The 24,249-nt window shown below is 34.5% G+C and overlaps 2 protein-coding genes and 1 long non-coding RNA gene across 3 annotated transcripts in view; all 3 read right to left on the bottom strand.

Annotated features, from left to right (window-relative positions):
- Positions 1-1,324: 1,324 nt before the first annotated feature.
- LOC110105853 (2,3-bisphosphoglycerate-dependent phosphoglycerate mutase-like) lies at positions 1,325-5,400 on the bottom strand. The gene is made up of 7 exons (XM_028697840.1): positions 5,133-5,400; positions 4,645-4,868; positions 3,697-3,815; positions 3,431-3,587; positions 2,780-2,881; positions 2,556-2,675; positions 1,325-1,464 (listed from the first exon to the last, which is right to left on the bottom strand). Exons 1-7 carry the CDS (start codon positions 5,398-5,400, stop codon positions 1,420-1,422), a joined length of 1,035 nt encoding a protein of 344 aa, XP_028553673.1. The 3' UTR covers positions 1,325-1,419.
- A 1,486-nt stretch (positions 5,401-6,886) lies between these two features.
- On the bottom strand, positions 6,887-7,583 carry LOC114580405. Its single transcript, XR_003701788.1, has 2 exons — positions 7,189-7,583; positions 6,887-7,101 (listed from the first exon to the last, which is right to left on the bottom strand). It is a non-coding gene; the product is annotated as an uncharacterized LOC114580405 (long non-coding RNA).
- A 2,736-nt stretch (positions 7,584-10,319) lies between these two features.
- Positions 10,320-24,249, bottom strand: part of LOC110105831 (cyclin-T1-3-like) — a 58,683-nt gene continuing 44,753 nt past the window's right edge. The window contains 5 exon segments of the mRNA XM_028697845.1: positions 10,320-11,191; positions 11,274-11,425; positions 11,511-11,643; positions 11,646-11,685; positions 11,913-12,047. Coding sequence (XP_028553678.1) covers positions 10,320-11,191; positions 11,274-11,425; positions 11,511-11,643; positions 11,646-11,685; positions 11,913-12,047 — 1,332 coding nt within the window.

The raw sequence follows: 24,249 nt of genomic DNA, 5'->3' as shown, positions 1-24,249 counted from the left end.
TGAAATTATAATTTTATGGAAATATAATTAAGTTATATTTTAAAATTTAATTGTAAATTCATTTCCTTGGGAAATATAAATATTGATATATCTAGTTTAATTATAATTTTTGTTGGGTGTCGGAACATTCGCCGTGGTAGAGATATATAAGACTTAGCATCTTAGCTATGTATGAAGATCCAATAAACATAAAAATAAGAGAGAGTAGTGCGAGAGTTATAAGAGTCACCAAAATTTTTTATCATGAAAACCTTGAAAGGGGAACACGAGTCTGACAAAGTTAAAATGATTTTGCTAGTGCGTAGTCGATTATAAATGATGCCCGTTAATCGGGAAAGGTCTTGGCTTAGTGAAGCAAATATATATCCGATCAAACAATACAAATATACAAAAATAAGTCCTAGAAATTCCGAACTATAAATGATCATTACGATTTAGTAGATCTCTTCATTTATAAAGGCGAAGGAGGAGGAGAATAAGAGCATTTTTCTTATTTTTATCCTCACATGTGAATATTAATATTCCTTAGTTATGAAATATCTCCCATAAATCACAACAAGAAGTCCAAATAAAATAACGATTATGAGTCGTGAATTTGTTAATGGATCAACTTTCTACCAAATCCTTTCTAAAATTAAGTTCACTAATTATCTCTATATTTTTTCTTAATTAAGATCAAAATAGCATATTATTTCCCGACCAATTACAACTTACGCATGAATAAAAAATAAATAGTAATTAGAGTCTCAATTTTAACTAAAATTGCTCATAAATTGGTCGAAGTATGGTGACACCCATATAGATCCAGCAGTATAGTGATCAATTCAGACAAAGCTAAAATTACTTATATCAACCAAAAGAGGAATGATTCCTTGGATCCTAAAGAAACATGAGGAGAAAATGGTTGAACAGTGATTTTAAGAGAATCTTATAGCAGGCAAAAATTATCTCAAATACCATAGCGTTTATAGGATCAAATTTTATGCAAAATGATATAGTGAAGAAGCGAAGAAAGGGAAAAACAGAGGGGAAAAGGATGAAGAAGAAAATAAAGAAGAAGAAGAAGAAATGGAGAGCAGTATGAGGAAGGTAAGAAGAAGGAAGAAAAGGAATAAAGGAAGAAGAGGAAAAAGCAAGAAGAAGAATACTTCTATTTCCTGCCATTTTTTCCCTGAGCTTTTTTATTCGTTCGCATAGTGATCACTTTCTTTTATATATATATTTGTCTTCAGTCCATTCCTTTTTTAGATATTTTCTTTGGCCTTCGACTATAAAAAGAAAAATAAAAGATGATTGTATGACAATCATTGAAAGGACTGAGGAAATGGGTAAAAAGCTACAGCTTTTCAAAACGCAAATTTTGGACAAAGCAAACATTTCTCTTCAAAATGTGCTTACTGTAAATATTGATGAAATGTATCAGTTTAGCATCTCATCAAGCTTCTGTCTATAGCGAGCCAGGCTCTGCAAGTAAAGATAAAAAAAATACATTAGTAGCTATACAGTAAAACTTAATTAATAATTTAGAAAAAAAAAATCTGTAGCAATATCCAAATGTTATTGTAAGTAGATCTTCTCTGTATACTAGTGTGTTTAAGAAACGAAATATAAGACTACTGTTGTATTCAAACAGAAGGGAAATGAGAAGGAGCGAGAGTTGTTGTAGTGGGAAGGAGGAGATAGAGTAGAAGACTAGGAAGTAGGAACTGTATTGAAGAGCAGGGGTCCATTTGGCGACTCGTAGTCACGCGATTCAACTCCGAGAGGCTTTCTCTTAGGTAATTCGACGCTCTGATTATAACAGTGTAGTCCATTTGGCTATTGGTGGTTGTTTGATCATTTAAATAAGGCGTTGTGTCCGTCGACCTTCGCTTGAGTCGTCGATTTTTTTTTGTTCCGACATGACCGAGTTGAACTCCAGTATGACTCATTGAGGCAAAGGAGGGTTACCAATTAGTCAATGAAATGAAGCATTTAGACTCAAAAATTACATAGGCTACTTTTAAGTTGACTATGGATTTTTAAGACCACGAACCTGACCTTAATATTAAATGGACCAACATTTTTAACCCAAACTTGACCCATATATTATTCATCTCAACTTGAATCCAAATTTTTCTAGTCAATCCTATGTCGAGTTATTTATTTACCACCCTCATTTTAACTCCTTAATTCAAAATAAATTCTTAAAATCATGGTTTAGAAAGAAAGAGGCAAGAAAGGGAGAGAGAGATTCTTAGTCTTTAATCATCATCATCAACATTCTCATGACTATTTGCATTTGGCAACAAAACATTTGATTCATGACAACGCCTTTATGCAAATGATCCGTAATATACCAAATAAGTGCAAGAAACATTGGTTGTGCGCTCTCTTAATTTAAAAAATCTCATTAATGCTTTCAGAAACTTAGAAGAAATATTGCATTCTCATATTTATTTGCAACTTCATCCCCACATTTTACTGATAGAAATATATAAATAACTTAGCAGCTTAGCCAGTTACAAGAAAGCATAAAGCATAAGAAAACAGGGAAGCACGAGCAGGATTTGTACCAAAGTATACGCATAAACACCAGCCTCAAAAGGTCCTGCTGGACTTCCTCTTCTGATGAACTTTCCTTCCTTAATTATATATAGCATGGGAATGCCAGTAGAAAGCTCCAGATTGATCACCTAAAGCAAAAAAGGAAATAAGAAATAAAGATTTAACTGACAGTTTTTAAGACTATGGAAAGTAAACTATAATAATCATCTGGAAACAGGAACAAATGTGCCACCTCGTGAGAAGTCAACTTGTCAAGATACATAATTATTGATCTTAAGGAATTCCCATGAGCTGCAATCATCACATTTTTGCCAGACAAAAGTTGGGGTTCGATCTGGAATGCAAATTATCCAAAGCGTTAGATGTCATATAGCTGAACATACTGACTTTCTGAGTGCTAGATCATTTCAACAATTAGTTTATAAATTGCCTTTATGATATGGATTAGAAGAAAGCGATATGAAGGTTCGAGTCTGGGAGAGTTGTATGAACCAAATATGTTCGAGTTGAGGCTTCGTTTGAGACGGATTTCTTTTTGCTTCTTAAAGCAGTTTTTTAGTTCAATAATTAAAATTTTTGTACTAGAAAGCTGCTTTAAGAAGCAACAAGAAAACCATCTCAAACGAAGCCTTAATTGATTCTTCACTAAGAATCTATTTTTAGCACTTGATAAAGTATTAACATAGCAAAGGGTGGATTGATATTCATTTTTATGGTTCGGTTCACATACATAAATTGAACTGCATAGATTAGGGAATACATGTATGAGAACTTTTAGGGATTATTAAACTAAAGGAGAAACAAAGTTAGCTACAAAGTGGTCAAATTCATTTCTAAACCCAAAACAAATTAAGCCTGTAGATAGAAATTTGAAGTTTCTTACATGATCCATAAAATAAGCAACAGCTCGATCAGCGCACATTTCCAAACTCTCACCATTGGGAGGAGGAATGTCAAAACTGCGGCGCCATTCATGAACTTTTTCTTTCCCAAACCTTTCTGCTGTTTCCTGCTTGTTGAGACCTTGTAATTCCCCATACCTAAATGATAAAAAATAGAACAAAAGAAGATGTTAAACATCAACAGAGCTTAAACTACCTGCAAGGCCGCAGTGTGATAAAAATATCGGTAATGAGATAATGACACTACATTCTTTCATTCAATTGCCAAGCTGGTATAACAGGAATAGACTGTTTCCTTGTTTCCTCACTATATATCCGGCTCCACTGAATAGCTTGTTCACTCTCGCTGTGCATGACAATTGGAATCTGATCATCATTGGAAATGTTATATAAATTATAGACCTCTGTACTACTCTTTGGTATAGATATATTTAAAGGGATCACAAAGTATTGAATAGTACAAAAGCTAAGGTTCAATTTGCTTAGCACAAATTTCAATAAATCCCTATGTTAAAAGCAATTATGTGATTTTTAAAAATGTAAAAAAAATACATAACATAAAAAATCCATTGTGATATAGTTGCATGATAACATCAAGTACATGGATTTGTGAAGAAAAACTAAGGTGGCAGTGGGAATAAGGAAGAGCTTTCAACTGTCAAAATGAAATAAGATCCATAAGTGTTGAATTTTAGAAGATTGGAGAGGAAAAAGCTTGAAACTTTATTTTCAACATTATCCCTATTTATAGATCTATGCAAAATTTAAAAAAAAAATAGATCTTTGCAAAATGCTTAAATAAAGAAACAAACAACTTCAGAATAATTAGTAACACAGTCCTTCATAATTCTACAGCCTAACTAAGGAAGGCACTCAACGGGCAGCGAGCTTCCCATGGATCTCTATTTACAGCCGTGGGATAAATGTGGGATCGGGAGGCCGGGATTTAACAGTAAGCTTCAAGTTGAAAACACATGTTTTACATGGTAAACTATATACAATACTTTAAAATACCTAAAATTTTGACTGGAAGCAATAAGAACAAGTTATCATGACTACTTTTAAACTATGAATGAACAGAAATGTTGCTTATGTACTTCTTCTTTTTTTAAAATTTTGCTTATATGCTTAAATACCCATAATAGGGTCCAATTTATAGTCCAAAACACAGGATTTAGAGAAATAAAAAGAAAACCTTCTTGCGGCGATGCTGAGTCATGGCAAGCATAGCAGTCATCTGAGCACGAATCAATGCCGATGTATATATCATGTCTACGGGAATATTGCTTATTCGTTTACCCGCTTCAATTGCCTCCTCCACACCCTTTCGAGTCAATGGTACATCAACACAACCTGTGAATAGATTTTTCTCATTCCACAATGATTCACCATGACGAATCAATATGAGTGCAGCTTCATCTGCGAAACAACAAACAATTTTCAAGAAAATGACAGATTTTACCAGTAGAATGCAGGGGAATAATCTACTACATTCCCTCAGTTTACTGTCATGAAGTAAACCAAAAATCTCTCTCTTTCAATTATGAAGTAAATATTAATGATTTGGATGAGTAATGCTTTCTTGAACCAAATCTATTGCATGCAAAATGCAGAATCATAAATGCAAAACTCATACCTAAGCAGATAGATCTGGAGCAAAACTTAGTGAATTAAAATGCTTACAAGATTTCCTATGAGAGTCACTGATGTTGTTACCAACTGGTAATCTTAGTGGATCAGCAACTGAAGAATGTGAGGATGATGCATGAATTATGCCTTGGGAGCTATCATGGCAACAAGCTCCCTTCCTAAGTAATCTGATTTCTATGCCAAAACCTTTGTAACCCTTTCTCAATGAAGATGTCCCAGGCCAGTTTTGCAAATTGGAGCACCTCTGATTCCTGTGGTTCTGGAAGGAGCCCAAGGATATATAAAATGTGGCTGTAGCCATCTCTGGAAACACAGCAACATCATCTCAATAAATGTATCCATGGTGTTTCGCTACATACCCAAAAAAAAGGTAAAAACATTCACAGAGAAGTAACTGGCCAGTAAAGATCATAACCAAAGGAGAAAAAAAAAAGTTAAAGATCAACATCAGCTACTCTCATAAGAAAACAACAATCAGGGTCAAACCAATCAAAACAGATTACCCTAAAAACATTTCTCGCAATAAGAAAAGAAATGTTCATCAAGGCCCAGAACAAAAAGAGGATAAAAATTAAAAAGTAGAAGCATTATGCCGTGTACCTATAAAATTCAATATGAGAAGAATTTATTAAAGGAACACCAAGATGAAGTGCCAATGAGTCGAAAAATCACACCTTTTTAATCAAGGAAACCAAGATGGCGTCGGAGAAACCGAGGTAGAAGGCTGTCGTAGAAGAACAACGCCGAAGTTGGAGACAAACAGTAACGAAAAAGGCTTCAGTTTTGGAAGGAGAGACAAGAAGGGGTGAGTCAGAGAGAGAGAGAGAGAGAGAGAGAGAGAGAGGATACTTATAATGCGAAGAGGAAGGTGGATGAAAAAATTAGAGCACGGCCAAACTACCGGAAATGTTGGTGGGAATCGGCAGAAAGTACATGCCAGGACGTGAAAACCAAAGTTTATATATATATATATATATCCGTTAAAAATTCAAACTTATAAAATGTATACATTTGACATAAAGATCCTAATACTTATATTAGATATAAATTTATATGTGACTGACATATAAATTATAATTGGAGGCCCTCATAAGATTTTATGTCTATAAGTATTAAAATATAAATTAAAATATAATTCTAAAGAGGAATTAAAAATAAAATAAGCTGTAAACTCTTCCTGAGTTGATTGCATAATTGATGCTCATCTTGATTAATTTAAGAGATCAGATTATAATGCACCCAAATGTTTCATTCTTGAAAGTTTTAATGAAAGGAGGAGAGAGGATGGAGAACATCTCTTATATGACTCCCTGCTTTAAAATTTAGCCATTCATAAAGAAAATAAATCTTAATAATTATTTTCATGATGTCATTATCATCCTTAATCACTCTATCTTTAATTAAATATGTTGATGGTGTGATCTTTTATAAAAGAAATGATATTTTTTACAATTTTGAATAATAAAAAAAAAATTCAGTTTCTTTTCAAATTAAAGTAAACATAATGATAATCATCTTCTTCTATGAAGATGGTGACAGTATAATAATTTTTAAAACTAGGAAGTTCTTATAATTTGATTATGATAAAATGCATTTTTTTTTTCTTCATATTACATCTTGATTAATTTTTATTTTAAAATTAATCAAATACTTCTGAAATCAATACCAATCAAATTTAAATCAAGAAAAATAATAATAGAAACGAAGTTCCGCTATAAATCACAGTAGAGGCTAATAATGACCGGAAAATTTCAGAGCAATAAACAACACAATTGGACATCAAAACCTCTGGAAACAAAAATGAAATGCTAATACATTCAAAACATAAAAAATACAATTATCTGTTCATAATATACAAGTCTCAATGCATAAACCTGCAAGAATGAGCGAACATTGAAAAATGTCTTTTGCTTCCAAACAGCCATTGAAGCCATACTACACTCAAGCCATGAAAAGGAATTGAGCGTTAAAATCAAGAGAAGGCCAATCACTGCAGAAAACTCTGCGAAAAATACCACTAAAATAGGAGTTAATGTCAGGTATAATAATATGAAATAAGCTCAAGCCACTTCCAAGCAGCCCTTTCTACCTTTCTAATTCAAACCATTTGATCTGATAAGAAAATGAAGTCCAATCACCAGGGATGCATTATCTGTAGGAATCACTTCCATAGTTGACTATATATTTTTTTTTTCCAACTTTAAGCTTTAACATAATCATATCAGTCAACTTTTCCTCTCACCCTTTTATGATCCCTGTCAGAAAGATCTGACCACACCTCATCTGGCCTTCGCTTTGCAGCTGAAACTTTTCCATTATTACTCTGCAACTTAGGTAGAGGATGATCATGCTCATCAATGGAGGAGAGCTCCCCTTCTTCAACAAATTCCTGGATTCGATTATCAACATTTACATTTCCAGATTTGAGAAGTTTTGGTTTCATACTCGCCTGAAAAGGATGGAGGGGCTTTGGCCAACTTTGTCTATTGTGATTGAGTCGAATTTTGTATCGGTGGGTTCGTATTTCTGAGACGTTCAGTTCGACTATAAGTTTGCTGAAATCGGAGTTCGGATGGTCCCAATTTTAATTTCGAAAGTTTTCAACTTGATTTTGCATCGAGATTCATGCACTATCAAGATACTTTTTTGATGACGTATCAGATATAAATTTATATGGGACTGACATAAGAATTTTATTAGCAGGCCCTTATAGGATTTTATATCAATAAGCATTAAAATTCACATTAAAATATAATTCTAAAGAGGAATTTAAAAAAAAAAAATTGAGATGTAAATTCTTCCTGATTTGATTGCATAATTGATGCGCATATTGCTTAATTTAAGAGATCAGATTATAATGCAGCCAAAGGTTTCATTCTTGAAAGTTTCTTTAATGAAAGGTGGAGAGAGGATGGAGAATATCTCTTATATGATTCCTTGCTTTAAAATTTAGCCATTCCTCCTTATAAAGAAAATAAATCTTAATAATTATTTTATGATGATCATTACCTTCCTTAATCACTCTATCTTTAATTAAATATGTTGAAGGTGTAATCTTTTATAAAAACAATTAAAATTTTTTACATATTTGAATAATAAAAAAAATTCAGTTTCTTTTCAAATTAAAGTAAACATATATAATGATAATCATCTTCTTCTATAAATTAATGAAGATGGTCAGGGGCGAATTCAGCTTCTTTTTTCAGGATGAGCAAAATTTTAATTAATTAGACAATAACAACAATAATAATAATAAAATAAAATAAAATCATAAATTAATAAAAAAATAATTGGATTTCAATGCAATGCAATGAAAAATAATTGAAAAAATAGCCAACAAAAAAATAAGATTTATTTGTATAGAAATTACAATTTTTTTTCCTCTTTTTTCTTAGAATTCATTTTATACCCAACTTATAAATAATAAGACACTTCTATTTCCATTTGATAAAGTTTCAATCATACTTTATACAAATTAGAAATTAAGTACATTACCTTTTTGTATTATATTCAACCAATGTTTTTTCCTCTCCCTAAATGATGGGCAAAAATTTTTTTTAGGGTGGTCAAAATTCTAAATTAACCTCCATATAGACCTTTTTTTTTAGGGTGGGCATTTGCCCACCCTGGACTATATGGGGATCCGCCCATGAAGATGGTGACCTCCCTATAGGCCTAGAATGAGAGGCCACAGTCGAGTTACTTGTAAGAATAAGTGCTCATCATTTTCATAATTTTTTTTGTTTTTCTCATTATTATAAAAATATTGTATCCGCTTGAATTAATTATAATTCTTAGAATAATATCATTTAGGAGACAACATTGACTTAAATAAAATTAAATTGTAAAGCTTGTAATATTTCAGGAATTAAGTTCTGAGAATTATATAATAAAATTAATAGACAGCGAACAAACAAAAAAAATTCTTAGAAAAAAAAAAAAATCCCACAGTTTTATTTGGGCTCGTATGAATAGCAAATTTCTAAAGCGTGAGGATCTTGAGAGAGGTTTTAAGTAGACAAAAATACCCAGCACACCTACCGCTGCCTACCGAACTCGGATTTTGTTTTTATTTATTAAATTTAATGAGAATACACAACTCTCTTTGGCCTATTGGTTGAGAGCTAAGGCTTCCAACTAAGAGGTCTAAGGTTCGAGTCTCTGTGTATGCGTTGTGTGTGTGAGTTTGCCTTAAATGACCTAAATGTCCCAAAAAAAAAAAAAATTTAATGAGAATAAATTTATTCTCATTAAAATAAAATTTATATAAAATAAACTTTCTCATTGCACCGCATCAACATATACTAAACATTTTTTATATTTTATATAAATGATGCAATTATTTTTTTGAAACTTTTTATTGGGGAATATTTAAATAAAATTTAGATTAAGTCATCCACACATTATATAGCTCAAATGCATATCCAAAACTCCCAACCAATAGATCAAGATGAGTTACATATTTTCGAAACGTTCACATCATTGAGCTGTAAAAATAAAAATTCTAAAATTTTGATATTTAATTTAGTAGCTCTAGCATTCGACATTATAAATGCTGAATTTTTTTTTTTTTTTTTTTAAAATCTATGTGGCAACATGGGATGTCAACGCTAAAAAACGTATTCAATAAAACAAAGAACTTAACATATTAACGGTAAGCATTGCCAACAATAAAATAAAATAAGAGCTAACACACAATTATTTAATTCATACCGAATTAAATACAATCAAAATGGATATCAAAATCATTAGATTTATCTTAAAATTAATCAAATACTTTTGAAATCAATACTAATCAAATTTCAATAAAGAAAAAAAAAAAACGAAGCTCCACTATAAATCACAATAGAAGCTAAATAATCACCGGACAAGTACAAGCAATAACAACACAATTGGATATCAAAACCTCTGGAAACAAAAATGAAATGCTAATATGGTCAGTTTTTTTTTTCACAATACAATCAAAATATAAAAAATCCAATTATCTCGTCATAATACACAAGTCTCAATGCATAAACCAGCAAGAATGAGCGAACATTCAAAAATATGAAATAAGCTCAAGCCACTTCCAAGCAGCCCTTAATTTCTTTCTTTCTGGTTCAAACCATTTGATCTGGTAAGAAAATGAAGTCCAATCACCAGGGATCCATTCTCTGTAGGAATCACTTCCATAGTTGACTATTTTTTTTTTTTCTAGCTTTAAGCTTTAACATAATCATATCAGTCAACTTTTCCTCTCACCCTTTTATGATCCCTGTCAGAAAGATCTGACCACACCTTCTCATCTGGCCTTCGCTTTGCACCTGAAACTTTTCCATTATTACTCTGCAACTTAGGTAGAGGATGATCATGCTCATCAAGGGAGGAGAGCTCCCCTTCCTCGGCAAATTCCTGGATTCGATGATCAACATTTACATTTTCAGATTTGAGAAGTTTTGGTTTCATACTCGCCTGAAAAGGATGGAGGGGCTTTGGCCAACCTTGTCTATTGTCCTCCTTATTAAGCTCAATTCCACTCTCAAGCTCTCTTTCGATAAGATCATCATCATCATCTACAATCTCATTTTTTTTGGCCGTGTCATTCCGGTGTTTTCTTGTTTTTTCAAGAGCAGCTTTCACTTTTTCCTTGTCAATCTTTGTGATAGTTTCTGCACAGTTGCCCTTCTCATCAGACAGATCATCTGCATGAAATAGCTTTGAAGAGCTCAGAGCTTCAGCTGTGGATTCCCAGCGGCGAGAAACCAGCTCAGCCTCTTGATGCGAGTTATCTTTCCCATCGCCATCCATATTGTGGTCCCAGACCCCACTTTTACTATCAGCACTTCCATGGTCATTGCTGTAGCTCCGAGCACTCCGGGAACTGATACGGTCACCATCAGCGTTAGATTGTTGAGCCCCGATCGGCCTCATTTGAGGAGTTAGTTGAGCCACTTGCCTTGCATTTATAGATACTGAGCTCTCACTGAGAGTGGAGGTTACCACTGTTGGATGATTAGTTCCAGCACAAGAACTTCCATCAGCTTCATTATTAGCATGAGATGGTTGGGCTAGGCGATTTTGCTCATAAAGCTCCAGCATTTGATTGCTGACATCTACAAGGAACACGAACATAAATTTTTGGGATATATAAAAAGATTCAAATATTCCCAGGTCAAAACGATTTGATGAGTCAACCTTCAAGTTGCCGTGGTGTGACATCAAATTCTTGCCACCAGACTTTCTCTCCATCAGATGGAAGCTTCACCTTAAGAAACTTGGCAGCAAGAAATATGGCACCAGCAGCTATGTGGTGGGGCTTAAATTGCAGGCAGAGTGAAGTCCGCAACCTGCATAGCATATTTAGATAAATATGCCAGTGGGGGGATTTTAAGGCAGAACTAAGTAACATGCCTCGAGAAAAAAGGTAGGTACCCGTCATTTACAAAATTCCATGCCACTTGAGCCAGAGCATTTTGTGCCACCTTGAACTTTTTAATTGCTTCGACAAGGGGTTTATATGGGTGATACATATTTAGATCAAAACCAAGTGTCGCTAGAACGAGCCTTCCCCCAGTAAAATGAGCTCTTTCTGTTGCTCGTAAACTTCCTGAAAAACAAAAGGAATAATGCACTAAATAAAAAGATAGAGAAAAGAAAGCTGTTCATAATGATTTGCCAAAAAGAAAGAGAAAATGACAAAATAAGAGAAGAAAGAAAAATTGGTACAACAATTTGATAGAAAGAGGAACAAACTGGAGGGATATGAGTGTGCAAGATACAAGTACCATTTCATTTTGGTGGCTGTATTCTAATTAACGAAAAACTCAAGGGTACCTTCTGCTTGATTCTCTGAACAGCAGCAGGATCCTTTTTATGAATGATTTCGTAGGAAACAAGAATCACATCCTTCAGCGGGCGTGGAGTTTCTTCAACCTTTCCAGCAAGGAACATGCACACTGTAGCGATTGTCTGCAATGTAACAAATTAAATATGAAGCTTAAAACAGTTGATGATGTGAAAGTCACGAGCATAGTCTGATAAGCAAGCAAATAAACAATTCAATTCCAGTACAACAACAACAAAGACATCAAGCCTTTTATCCCACTACATGGGGTCGGCTACATGAATACTGTTTCTTCATTGTATCCTATTAAAAGTCAAATTCAAAGGTCATTCCTAATATTTTCTAATCAAGTCTTTTTAGGTCTGCCTCTACCTTTCTTAACATAAATGAAATCTAATACCTCTACTTTCCTAACCGGGTCATCGGAAGGCTGCCGTTTTATGTGACCAAATCATCCAAGGCGACTCTCTCTAATTTTATCTTCTACTGGAGCTACTCCAACGTTTTCACTTATATGCTCATTTCGTATCCTACTAGATAACTGTGCCATTCATCTAAACATTTGGAAAGTGTCATGATGGATGATTTCTGGAGAACACGAGGGGTTCCATTGTTCCAACTCAATATCACTAAAATGAAGAACATAAAGCAATATAAAATATAAGGGAAAATAATGAAGGGAATAATTAACCGGAAGCACAAAAAATGAAGGCTGTACCAATTGTACTTAAGGTCTGGGCACATAATAATTCAGACCTGGATAACTCTCACTTACTAGTTAAAGCTTTGCGATTATTAAACCTCAAATTATATATCTTAGGCTCCATTAGGTAAAATTTCCTTTCACATGTTGCGGCACAATATGCAGTAACTAGTGCAGCACATGTAGAGGACAACCACCAATCTACCCATCTGCATCCCCACTCAACCAATTTGATGCTAAGGTTGCAAATTCAAAACACTACAAGATTGCCAAAAAACAAAACTTCCTTGCAATATAGCTTAGACATACACAAAACAACTTCAAAAACAAAATTCAACACAACTTTCAACTTGTAAACAACACAATCAAATTACTATTAATAAAGTTTAGAGAAGAAGGATACAATTGTAAGGGATACCGTGGAGAGAAGAAAGAGATTAGAAACTGAGATGAATTATAAGAAGAGAGGAGGTAGAAGAGGATAGCTCGCAAGCTATTCGAAACCCACAAGCTTCGTGCTCCAAAAATTTATCTCAAATCTATCTAAAAAAAAGTAGCAAACAACCCCCCTTTAAATAAGGAAAATGAATCCAAACATCCCCCAAAAGGTGCCACCCATGCCCATGCCTCCAATAGAAGCAGCCATAATTTATGGGAAATCACCAAGAAAGAGGCACGACCAGCCTAGGAACCAAACAGTCAGAAAACCAATAGCCAGCACAGGATCCGAACAGCCCAACAAACCAACAGCCATCCCCCAAAAAAGTGCCTCCCCAAGCCTCCAATGGGAGCAACCAAAGCATGGAAAATATCCAAGAGAGAAGCACGGCCAGCCCAGGAACCAAATAGCCAGAAAATCAGCCAGCTCAAGATCCGAACAGCCAGTCAAAACATAGGAAAATCCCAAGAGAGAGGCACGGCCAACCAACCAGAAAATCAGTCAAGAGAAAATGGGCTAAGCCCAAAAGGAAAATTTTAGCCCAACAATAAATGCCCATTAAGGAAAAAAACTGAAACTTTTGCCTACATCACAATTCAAGACCAAAGTTCAATAGTTTCTTTACAAGATATACATACTTGATCATCATTAGAATAACTAACATTTTATTTGGATTCTATGTTTGTTGGTTGGAAGTTTAGCTCCCAACTAAGAGGTCCTAGGTTTGAGTCTTGCCTATATCACATATTGGGATGTATAATTAGATCTCCGATTCTCTTGCTTATTTTTAGAGCGACTTGCAAAAATAACAAAATAATTAGGAAAAGAAAAAAATTTACCTGAAGAAGAGGGTTTAATTTGATACTCCCATAATGACATTGATGCTACCTTTGTATTGTCATTACCTATAAATATACACGAGGAGCAATGCTTCGATCACACTACAATTCACTTAATTTTTTTCTCATTGCTTATGCTCCAATTCACTTAATTTTTTTTCTCATTGCTTATGCTCGCATGAAGAATAGTTGAGTCCACATCTCTAATGTTTGACAACATCGACAGCCGCAGTTGTGGAGGGCCCTACTCTACAAGCACAAGGCCATAAGTAAAGGATGAAGGAAAAAAGTCCCTCCAGCCAACTGAGGCAAAGATGAAAGTAGTTTCCCCCGAGCAAGGAACAAAGGCGGCTTGCTCTACTAACTCCAATTGGAGTGCACCTTCATGAGAGTCGCATCCAACATGGCTCGACAACCAGGAAAGTTGGCCTAACCCTTGCAGTAATCTACGTGAAAACTAAGGTGGCTACTGTCACGACCCAACCCGACCGGGACGAATCCCGCTCGCATCTGGCCGCGACGGAACTTTCAAAATTCAGGATCTAGTTTTGGAATTTGCTTCAGAACTTTCTTCCAAATATTACATAGTCAGAAAGACACAGAGCTACTATAATCATCCAAATGCAGAGTAATTCATCTATCTTTTCTTTCGTCAAAATAATCATATACAGATACAGTACATGACTTACAGACAGAAAGAACAGAACATAACAGATAAGTCATGACTGTACAAAAATCAAAAGTACAAAATACCTAATCACAGATCAGACTCAGAACGTCTAGTCCAAGACCTCCTTCCCTTTCCCAGAACCTGAAAACCACGTAGAAAACAAGGATGAGCTGACAGCTCAGCAAGACATCACTCACCAATCCAAATCATCAGAAATAGCCGTACGAAAATCATAGAACAGATACTTGTTCAATCATAAATCAACAACTAAAATAGAAAACTGAAGTCATGTCGAATCGGAGTTCAGAACAGATATCATAAAGCTTTTAAGTCATAGAGCAGACAGAATCGTACGGAATAACCAGAATTGTACAGAAATCACAATTCAGATAAAATCACATTCATATCAGATAATTCATAAAATAGATCAGATAAGTCATAGCACAGATTATCAGATATCAACATCATATTTCAGATAACATATCACATATCAGATTTCAAATTCCCAGACCCTTACAGAATCGTACGGATTCTGACCCCTTATGCCTCCCTTCCCTGACACTTACAGAATCTCGACGGATTCTGGCCACTTATGTCTCCCTTTGTGCTTATAGCACCAGAACATAACAGATATTCGCGGAATTCCAGAACATAACTTATTTTCAGATTTTAGAGCTCATATCAACTTTCCCTGACACTTACAGAATCTCAAAGGATCCTGGCCCCTTATAACTCCCTTTTGATAGCACACAAACACTTCAATTCATTCAAGAAATCAATTCAGAAAAATCAGAATTCGTACGAAATTTCAGCGGCATAACGACAGTATACGGAATTTACACAAAATTCATAGATTCAGAAATTTACCAAATTACCATAGAACATTCACAACAACATTGTAAGACTTTCATTGTACTGACAAAACATTTTTCAACAACTTGATAATTTGCAGTTCAATTAAAACACCGCAGAATTCAAAATATCCGGTAAAAATCTTCCAGAAAATACGCGAGATATGCAAAGTACACACATTGACAAACTTATCCACATCTATAGGCCTATCCAATCATAAGCTTGAGTTTCTCTTCTTAAAGATAGTACATTAGTTTGTTCAGAATTATTTTGAATTCTGCATGCAAACACTATAAAAAAGAAGACAAGCAAGAGAACTAAAATTATTAGTGTTGATGATCATGCTTCCTCAAATAATGGGATGCAAATAGGAAACAAAAAATTAACAATAAGCAATTAGCAAGCTACCTTCACTTTTCAGCTAATAAGCAGAGAGTTTTATTTCTGCAAAACATAGAAGTCGATAACACCAAAGACCTGTGTTAACAATGGACGGGGAAGCACTATTAATGAACAATGGCTGGGGAAAGGCCTATCTACCACATGCCTACAGCAAAAGGTATGACGCTTTCTGAGCACATCGCAGGCATCCTAAAGCCAATTTTATGCTGTAAATTACCTCAATTCAACAAAAGCAATTAATGATCTCTATCCATCTTAATGAAACCAGACAAATTACAGTTAATCAAACTAGGCTCATTTTCAATAAAATCAATTTCAAAGAATTTATATTTAGTTATTTACCATGGTAACTTCAGGAAATAATCCAGTGCAATAGGCTCCAGTATGGGTATAAACGAGTCAAGTCGAGCTCGAGTCATGCCTAACTCGAGCTCGACTCGTCAATCAAATTGCGAGCTCGAACTCGAGCACATACTCGAGTCGAGCTCAAAATGCCAACTCGAGCTCGGCTCAAGATAATATAAACTGGCTCACGAGTAGCTCGCGAATAGCCTCACCTGATTCCATGGGAGAAGATGAAGGCGTCAGGGAAGATTAAGCATATTTTGTTGTTGCTTGAGAAAGGCAGAAGAGGCAAAGCAGCATTTTTTGGAAAGAGAACCCGGTGAAGCAGTATTTTTTTCTTGGGAAAATATGAACCGATACTTTTTATTTATTTATTTTTTTAAATTGTTGCCATATCATTAATGAAGAGCAGCTTTTCTGAACTGGTACTATTTTTTGGGAATAGAAATTTACTTTGATTTTATTTGTTGATTAATTTAAGTAAAATAATTCAATTAATTAAATAATTGCGAGCCAGCTCATGGGTCGAGCCTCATCGAGCTCGAGTTTAAGCTCGAGCTCCAGCTCGTGGCTCAATAAGCTCGGCTTGTGAGCTCGTAATCGAGTCGAGCTCGAGCCGACTCGCAAGCTGGCTTAGCTCACTTACACCCCTAGGCTCCAATATATTATGTTAATTTTCATCAAAATGAATTTCAAAATTTGTTATTTACAATAGCAATGATGGGAAATAATCCAGTATAATAGATTATTCTAGCAAAAAAAAAACATCTTCAATTTCACCAGCATGCACATAAATAATGATTTTTATGCTTTCAAATAAAAATTCAAAAATTTCATGTTTGCCATCAAATATAGGTGATATTAGCACTCCAACTATTTTCATAAAATGCATCAAATGAATTGAAATATAAATTTTTTACCCATGTTTGCATACTACTTCAAGCAATTCAATTTGAAGGGAGACATAAGATTTTATAAGTGTAAGATTTAAATCATTTCCCAGTAAGCTTGAGCGTTTTTAAAAAAAAATTGTAGCATAGAAAAAAAAAATATAAATCAACATGCTAGTAGCGCGATTCAACTTATTATTATCAACATTTCATTGAAAACAATTTCTATGATTGGACAGATCCCCATACCTCCCTGACCTTGTCATTCTACATCCATATGAAAATAGGCACACAAAAATTTCTAACATTCTGACATCCATATGCCTCTCATATATTTGTTCCTCATTTCAAAATAAAAAAGGATCCACTGCTAGGGTTAGGATTAAGTTTCACTTTTTGCTGGCCATAAAAATGAACCAACATGAATACTAACAACCCAAATCGACCCGATTATTAAACAAGTCAAAATCTGTACCAAAACTCTACTAGAACAAACCCAAAGCCAACCCAACATGATACGAAAAACATTTAAATTGTAATGGATTAGTGACACCCGACTCAAAATGATACTATTCAAATTGGACATGAGAAACTAAAAAATTTCAAAATTTTGGAATTTCATGAATTTTTAATTATATAACAAGGGAATCATATAGCAAAATCATTTTTTCAAGTTGATCCGAACTCGGCCATTTTTTTTTCAATTCACTTAAGCAGACCTAAACCTAATCGAATCTTACCCAAACCCGAATTTTCCATATCAAGTCCAAGTTGGGTCTTACATTGAGCCAAATATTGTCACCCCTAGTGTGAAGCAAAGTATTATACATGTGAAGCGGTTCACAACTTCACATTTATGTAATTTGATGATGATGATGATCTAGGGTTCAATAATTATTTATGAGCTTTACTCCCATCTCCATCCTCTCCACCCAATCCACTTCTAGAGTACATGGTCATTCCACTCCAACCCTTCAAATATTACATTCCTTTACTCATTCATTAATGGTTGATCCCTCCTTTGATACAAACTAACGCAAACATTAAATTTATCATCATCCCTTGATAATTCCCATAAATTTTGATAGAGACGATTTATTTTTCAACCGCCTGCTGCCATCACATAACACCAAGGTTTAAAATTGCGTAACTGCGCCTCGAGGCGGTTTTCGTCCGTGAGGCGAGGTGTAAGCCTCGAGGCGGTCTGAGGCGTAAGCCTCACGAACACAGAATTGCTAAAACCCTTAAATTCTCATTTACGCAATTCTTCGTCGGCGAGGCTTACGCCTCACACCGCCTCGAGGCTTACGCCTCGCCTCACGGACGAAAAACGCCTCGAGGCTTATTTAAGCAATTTTAAACCTTGGGTGTACCGTAGATCATTGCACTCATCCCACAAAAATAATAAGGGGAGTCTCTAGTGAATAAGATGCATAAAATCTTATCTCCTAATAATCAAAGCAAGAGCACCTTACCTTAAGCATAGTCCTTAAAAATTGCTTATGATAGCACCCAACTCCCTTAACTCGCAAAAAACTCTACTCAATTCCATCGCTCACCAACCATCTTGCTTTCTATGACCCCTCTAACACTCTCACTCCCTCACACTCACCCACACCAAGCTCACCTATGACCCATATTTCTAAACCCACTAGACCACGTTCACATCTTTTTAGGTGAATGTGGCAGCTTCTAGAGTTTGTTTTTAATCTATAACTTTCTTGTATCAAACTTTAGATGAGCACTTTCCTTTCTTTGATTCCTACTGCTAAACTTTTTGCTGAAAGATGAGAACAAGTAAGAATGGATAATTTCAAGTCATTTGAGAATGATTCATCATCTTGGTTGAGTCTAAACATTACTATGATGCACCGACATGGACACTACACGGACACGGGACACGACATTTTTTAAAAATATAGGACACGGGTGGGTAGTGGACACGGCATAATAATTTTTTAATATAATATATAGAAATTAAGATAACATTATATTAAAAATGACAAGCAATAATTAATCAATTTTATGATAACTTGTTTAGCTTATAACATAAAGATGTTTAGTACAAAATGTCTAGTACAACCACAAAAATATAAGCAAAAAATCATTTAGTACAACATGAATGTCCAACTACTTAATAGAGAGAATGATAGAATTAGATTCAGAGATTGATATTTGGCCTTCAATATCATCATCATTGAATATCATTGTTTCCAACTCTGGTTCATCTAGAGAAAGATTTGCAACCTCCAATAATCCCATATCATCAAGGCACTCGAACCCATCTCCAGCAACATCCCACATCTTGTTATCACATGTCATATAAAGTGGGCTTTTCCTTGATAGAAGACGAAGATTTGTATGCACATAAACAAAATTCTCAGCTCGTTGTGGAGTTATTTTATTCATCTTCATTGATTGAATAAATGAGTAGTGCTCCAATTTCTCTCACAACAGAAAGAGGATGATACTTGATGTTCTGCTTGTTTTTAAAGTTCGTAAGTTATTTGTATGGAAAGAAATCGAACGGTACCGAGCATGTACCTAGAGGTACCGAGCATGTACTGAGCGGTACCGAGCATGTACCTAGCGGTACCGAGCTTGTACCTAGCAATACCGAGCATGTACCTAGCGGTACCGACCGATACCTAGCGGTACCAAGCATATACCTAACAATACCTAGCGGTACCGAGCATGTACATTATCTTTTTTTTTGGTAAGTTTCAAAAAACAACAATTAATATTTCAGGCGTCAAGAGTTAGGTGTCGATGGCTCGATGCCATTTATCAGTCACCGAGAGAGGAGATGAAAATATCTTCACTGCAAAAAAGAAATGAAAATGAGAATATTTGATGATTGGGAATTAAGTGCGGACGTTAATTTGGTGTTGTGGATAAGAAATAAGAAATTTAGTTTAAATCCCGCAAAATACAAGAAATTATATTTAAAAAAATTCAAAAAATCTTTAAGATACGCGTGTCCGCGTCGGACACGCGTGTCCAGTTTGCATTTAATATTTTTTAATCGGACACGTTTTCGGCGTGTCCGGCACGTGTCGAAAGAGTGTCGGATGAGTGTCGTGTCGAACATGGTGTCGGACACTGCACGCCTCTTTGATGAGAAGTGTCGGTGCATCAATGAACAAGGGGTATTCCCCAACACGATCAGGAAAATCAACATCTGCTCTCGAACTTTTCAAAAATAGTTTCCTTAAAGTATATTAGGTTTATTTAAACCAAATTTCCCTTGATATTATCTCAAGATTATTTATAACTGAGGTTGAGACTTTCCATGGACACAAACCCCCATAGTTAATTAATTGATGGGAAACAATTGGGGTCAACCCAGATAAGTATCCAATCTACCAATGTTAGAGACTTAGAGGACTTTATACCATAATGTCCAGTGAATGAAATTAACAATTATTAGTTGCCTCCTCTCAAAGTATCCCGAACAAATCAATGCAAAAAATGTTTATGTATGCATCTTAGAAATGCATTTAAGATTAGCATTATCTTGTTCACTGGCAGAGCGCTAGTTGTACCAAATTCACTGAATAGTTAAGAAACACACAAAATGAACACTTGCGGTATAGTGGTAATGGACATGACCATTAATTAGTTACAGTTTTCAATTTGATTTTAAAAAACGTGACTAAAGCACATGAGATTTTTTATGTGTGGCTTTAAGTAATGGATTTAATTTTGATTGGTGGACTTACTAAACATAAGGGATAGTTGATGTTTAAATTAGAATGGATCTAATTACTACCACATATTTCATCCCATGGATCACAAAAAACACATGTTCCCATGATCTTATAAGTTCATTTGGAACCAAGACCAACAACCCAAATCAAATCAGAGAATTAGAAAATATTCATTCAACACATTTGACTGAAAGGAATTACCTGAAGTTATCGCAATTGGTTCGCACCTCTTAAGGGGAAGTGAAAATTTGGGTCATTTACTTAGCACTAGACCTCAACAAGCCGATCCTGATTCAATATTTAGGATGAACAAGATTCTATGGTGATGCCTTAGATATGGAACTCCATGGTTCCTAAAATAAATAACAAATGCATGCTCCTTCATTCAACAAAGGAAATTTTGCATGCGATAAATCAAATGTATTACAAATTTTATGATGTGTATACATTTATGATATCAAAATTAAGATCTAGCCACAAAGGAAGTAGAACAATCTATCAAGAAGTATTCCAATCTACCATAAGACTTTTTGGTGAAAGATGGATTATTATAAATGTAACCGAATGAAATGCAATAAAGATGCAGCCCTCTTTAGAAGATTGATTGAAATGAATATAATAACAAAGAAAGAGATAATATCTACCATCTCAAGGAATGCAATGACAAAGAAAGCTCCAACAAACCTAATGTATTATATTTTCTTTTTGAAACCTTTAAATCTAGTACATAAATGATATGGCTCCAACACTTATATCTTGGTCATCCATATTTTATTATTCTCAAAACTACATTTCCTTTATTATTTAAAAATATTAATGTTAAAGAATCTATTATGATACATGTAAATTAACAAAATACAAGTGTAATAATTTTTCATTGAAAAAATATGAATCTAGTCATTTTTCTTTTATCCATACTAACATATGGGGACCATTCACGCCTGGCATATCTGGGTATCAATGATTAGTGTACTTTATTAATGAATACACTTGTTTGTCATGGAACTTTCTATTAAAAGCTAAAAGTGATGCAAGTATCATCTTCTCCATCTTTTTTAATATGGTCAAAAAACAATTCAATATTAAAATTAAAAGTTAGATCCAACAATGCCAAAGACTTTTTTAACCATTCTCTTTCCTTATTTCTAAGGAAAAATAATAATAAACGAGTTTATTGTGTAATGTGTATACACACACCAACAAATGGGGCAATGAACAAAAGAATGGATAGTTACTTGCCAACATAAGAATCTCTTTTAAAATAAATGTTTCAAATAATAATGGAAGGAAGTTGCCTTAACAATCGCCCATATCATAAACTGATTATCTATAACGATCCTTGGTCTAAAGAGTCCTACTCAAGTGCTAGCCAAATTCTTTCCTCAATTCAGCTCAACTAATACTGTTCCCAAGATAATTAACAGTGATTTATTTGTCCATTCACATCCTCAAAATAGAGAAAAACTTGATCCAAGAACAATTAAATGTGATTTTGTTGGCTAATCTTCCACTAAAAAGGTACAAATATTATCATTCCCCACGAGAAAAGTGTATAAGTCTGCTATTGTCACTCTTTATATAGCGGATTTCTACGTTGTTATTATTCACCTTAAGGAAGAAATATAACTCAAAATGAAATTTTCTCCTAAAGTGCCCTTTATTACCCCTCACCCCAACAAACACCTATACTCTCAAACCAACCACTCATACATAGATCAAGCTTATACCAAAATCACTTCGGCTCAACCACAATAGATTTACATAAGGAGAAAGTGATGTAGACAAAGGGGGGGTCAACCCATGTCAAAAATAATTAGATTTTTGACTTCCCTTGAGTCTACTAGCTCAATCAAAATTGAGCTGAAATTTTAGCTCATTTATGAGCTGGTCTTTAGTTCACTTATTGAACTAAGTGTTAGCTTATTATTAGCTATGATTTTAGCTCATAGTTATCTTTTTATTAAATGTATTTTTATGCTTTTTTATGTTTTTAATGTTTTAAGTTATGATGTCTCTTGGAATTCCAAACCGGCTTTTGGAATTCCAAGATTTGTTTTTCCCATGAGGTGGCTCTTTGGCTTCCACCATGGCCTTTAGTATTTTGTGCTTTTGCCCCTTGGGATTCCGGCCGGCTGCTGGATTTCCGTGCCTGGGCTCCTTTCCGTGACCGTGACTGCTTGGATCCGCCTTTCGGTTCCTTGGCTTGGGCTGTTTTTCCGTAAAAAGCATTTGGGTTTAATGCTTAGGTTCTTGTGATAATTTATGTTATGTGTCTTTTGTTCTTCCCCTTTCATACCTATATATATATGGGGGGTATTGTAATGTTTGATGTTAGTGAATGAAATGTGATTTTTGGAAAAGCTTTAACCTGCGGGTTTACTTGGAAATCCTGCGGGCTCTTTCCACCCTTCTTTCTCATCCCCTCCGAAATCCTGCAGGCTCTTTCCACCCTTCTTCTTGGCTTCTAACCTCTTTCGTCACTTCGCAAGTGCCACTCCACCTGTATCCCTCTTCTCTAAGTGAAGCAACTTTAGGGTGTCGTCTTTTATTTTAAGTCGAGTTTGTAAGTTTTTATTTCTAAGTTTATTGTTAATTTGAAATGTAAGAGTTTGCTCTCTTTTCTCCTCTCATCTTATTTTAGTTCGTCAAGTCGTCGTTTTTGTGTCGTCGGGTGTGTATCTCTTTTGTGCGGGCGAGGGGTATAGGCTCCCTAAATTTCTTGCCCCCACCAGAAAGGCATCTCAATTGGCATAAGTTTAATCAACCAAATCAGTTCATGGCACTAAGCATGCTAAGAGAACCATGAGCCTGCTAACAAAAGAACTTTAAATGAACATCCCTCACGCTTCTTCTTACTGTACAAAAACTTTTCATATCGTTATCAATCCTTCCTTATTAGAATCTATATTATTTCTATTCTTAAAATTATTTGGAGGCTTAAAATAATGAGAGTTAGAATAGTACTATGAGAGAATAGATAAAAATCTTTTTTAAAAATAAAATATGAAAATTGTTGACATTACTAAAAGAAAATAACTAAGTGTGTGTAGATGTTTCTTTACTCATGATGGTTTATTAGAAAGATATAAAATCAAACTAGTGGCAAAAGACAATGCTCAAACATATGGGATTGATTTTCTTAAAAATTTCTCTCCTACGCTAAAATGAAAATAGTTTGAGTTCTTTTATCATTAGCAGCTAACAAAGATTGGAAATACAATAATTTGACACGAAAAATGCTTTCTTATATAGTGATCTAGAGGAGGCATATATGAAGGTCCCATCAGAGTTTGGCACAAACACAGAACAAAAGATAGGTAAACTAAAGAGGGCACTATATTGATTGAAACAAACTCAAAGAGCATATGGTTCGCGAGGATCACCAAGATGCTCAAGAATGAGATACAAAAAATCACATCTTAGGGCTCTTCATTTTATTATATAATATCTGAAAGGAACTTAGGTAAAAAAAGTTTA

The sequence above is a fragment of the Dendrobium catenatum genome, unplaced genomic scaffold (assembly GCF_001605985.2).
Source record: "Dendrobium catenatum unplaced genomic scaffold, ASM160598v2 fragScaff_scaffold_1016, whole genome shotgun sequence".
NCBI classification, from domain to species: Eukaryota; Viridiplantae; Streptophyta; class Magnoliopsida; order Asparagales; family Orchidaceae; genus Dendrobium; species Dendrobium catenatum.
This window is presented reverse-complemented; position numbering and strand designations above follow the sequence as displayed.

What these genes read in the sequence shown, in the direction of transcription:
- LOC110105853 (XM_028697840.1), bottom strand. Translation starts at nt 5,400, where the DNA reads ATGGCTACAGCCACATTTTATATATCCTTGGGCTCCTTCCAGAACCAC. An exon ending in TGACTCTCATAGGAAATCTT is followed by an intron (nt 4,869 to 5,132) that starts GTAAGCATTTTA and finishes GTTGTTTCGCAG; the next exon opens with ATGAAGCTGCACTCATATTG. An exon ending in GTGTTTATGCGTATACTTTG is followed by an intron (nt 1,465 to 2,555) that starts GTACAAATCCTG and finishes CTTTACTTGCAG; the next exon opens with AGCCTGGCTCGCTATAGACA.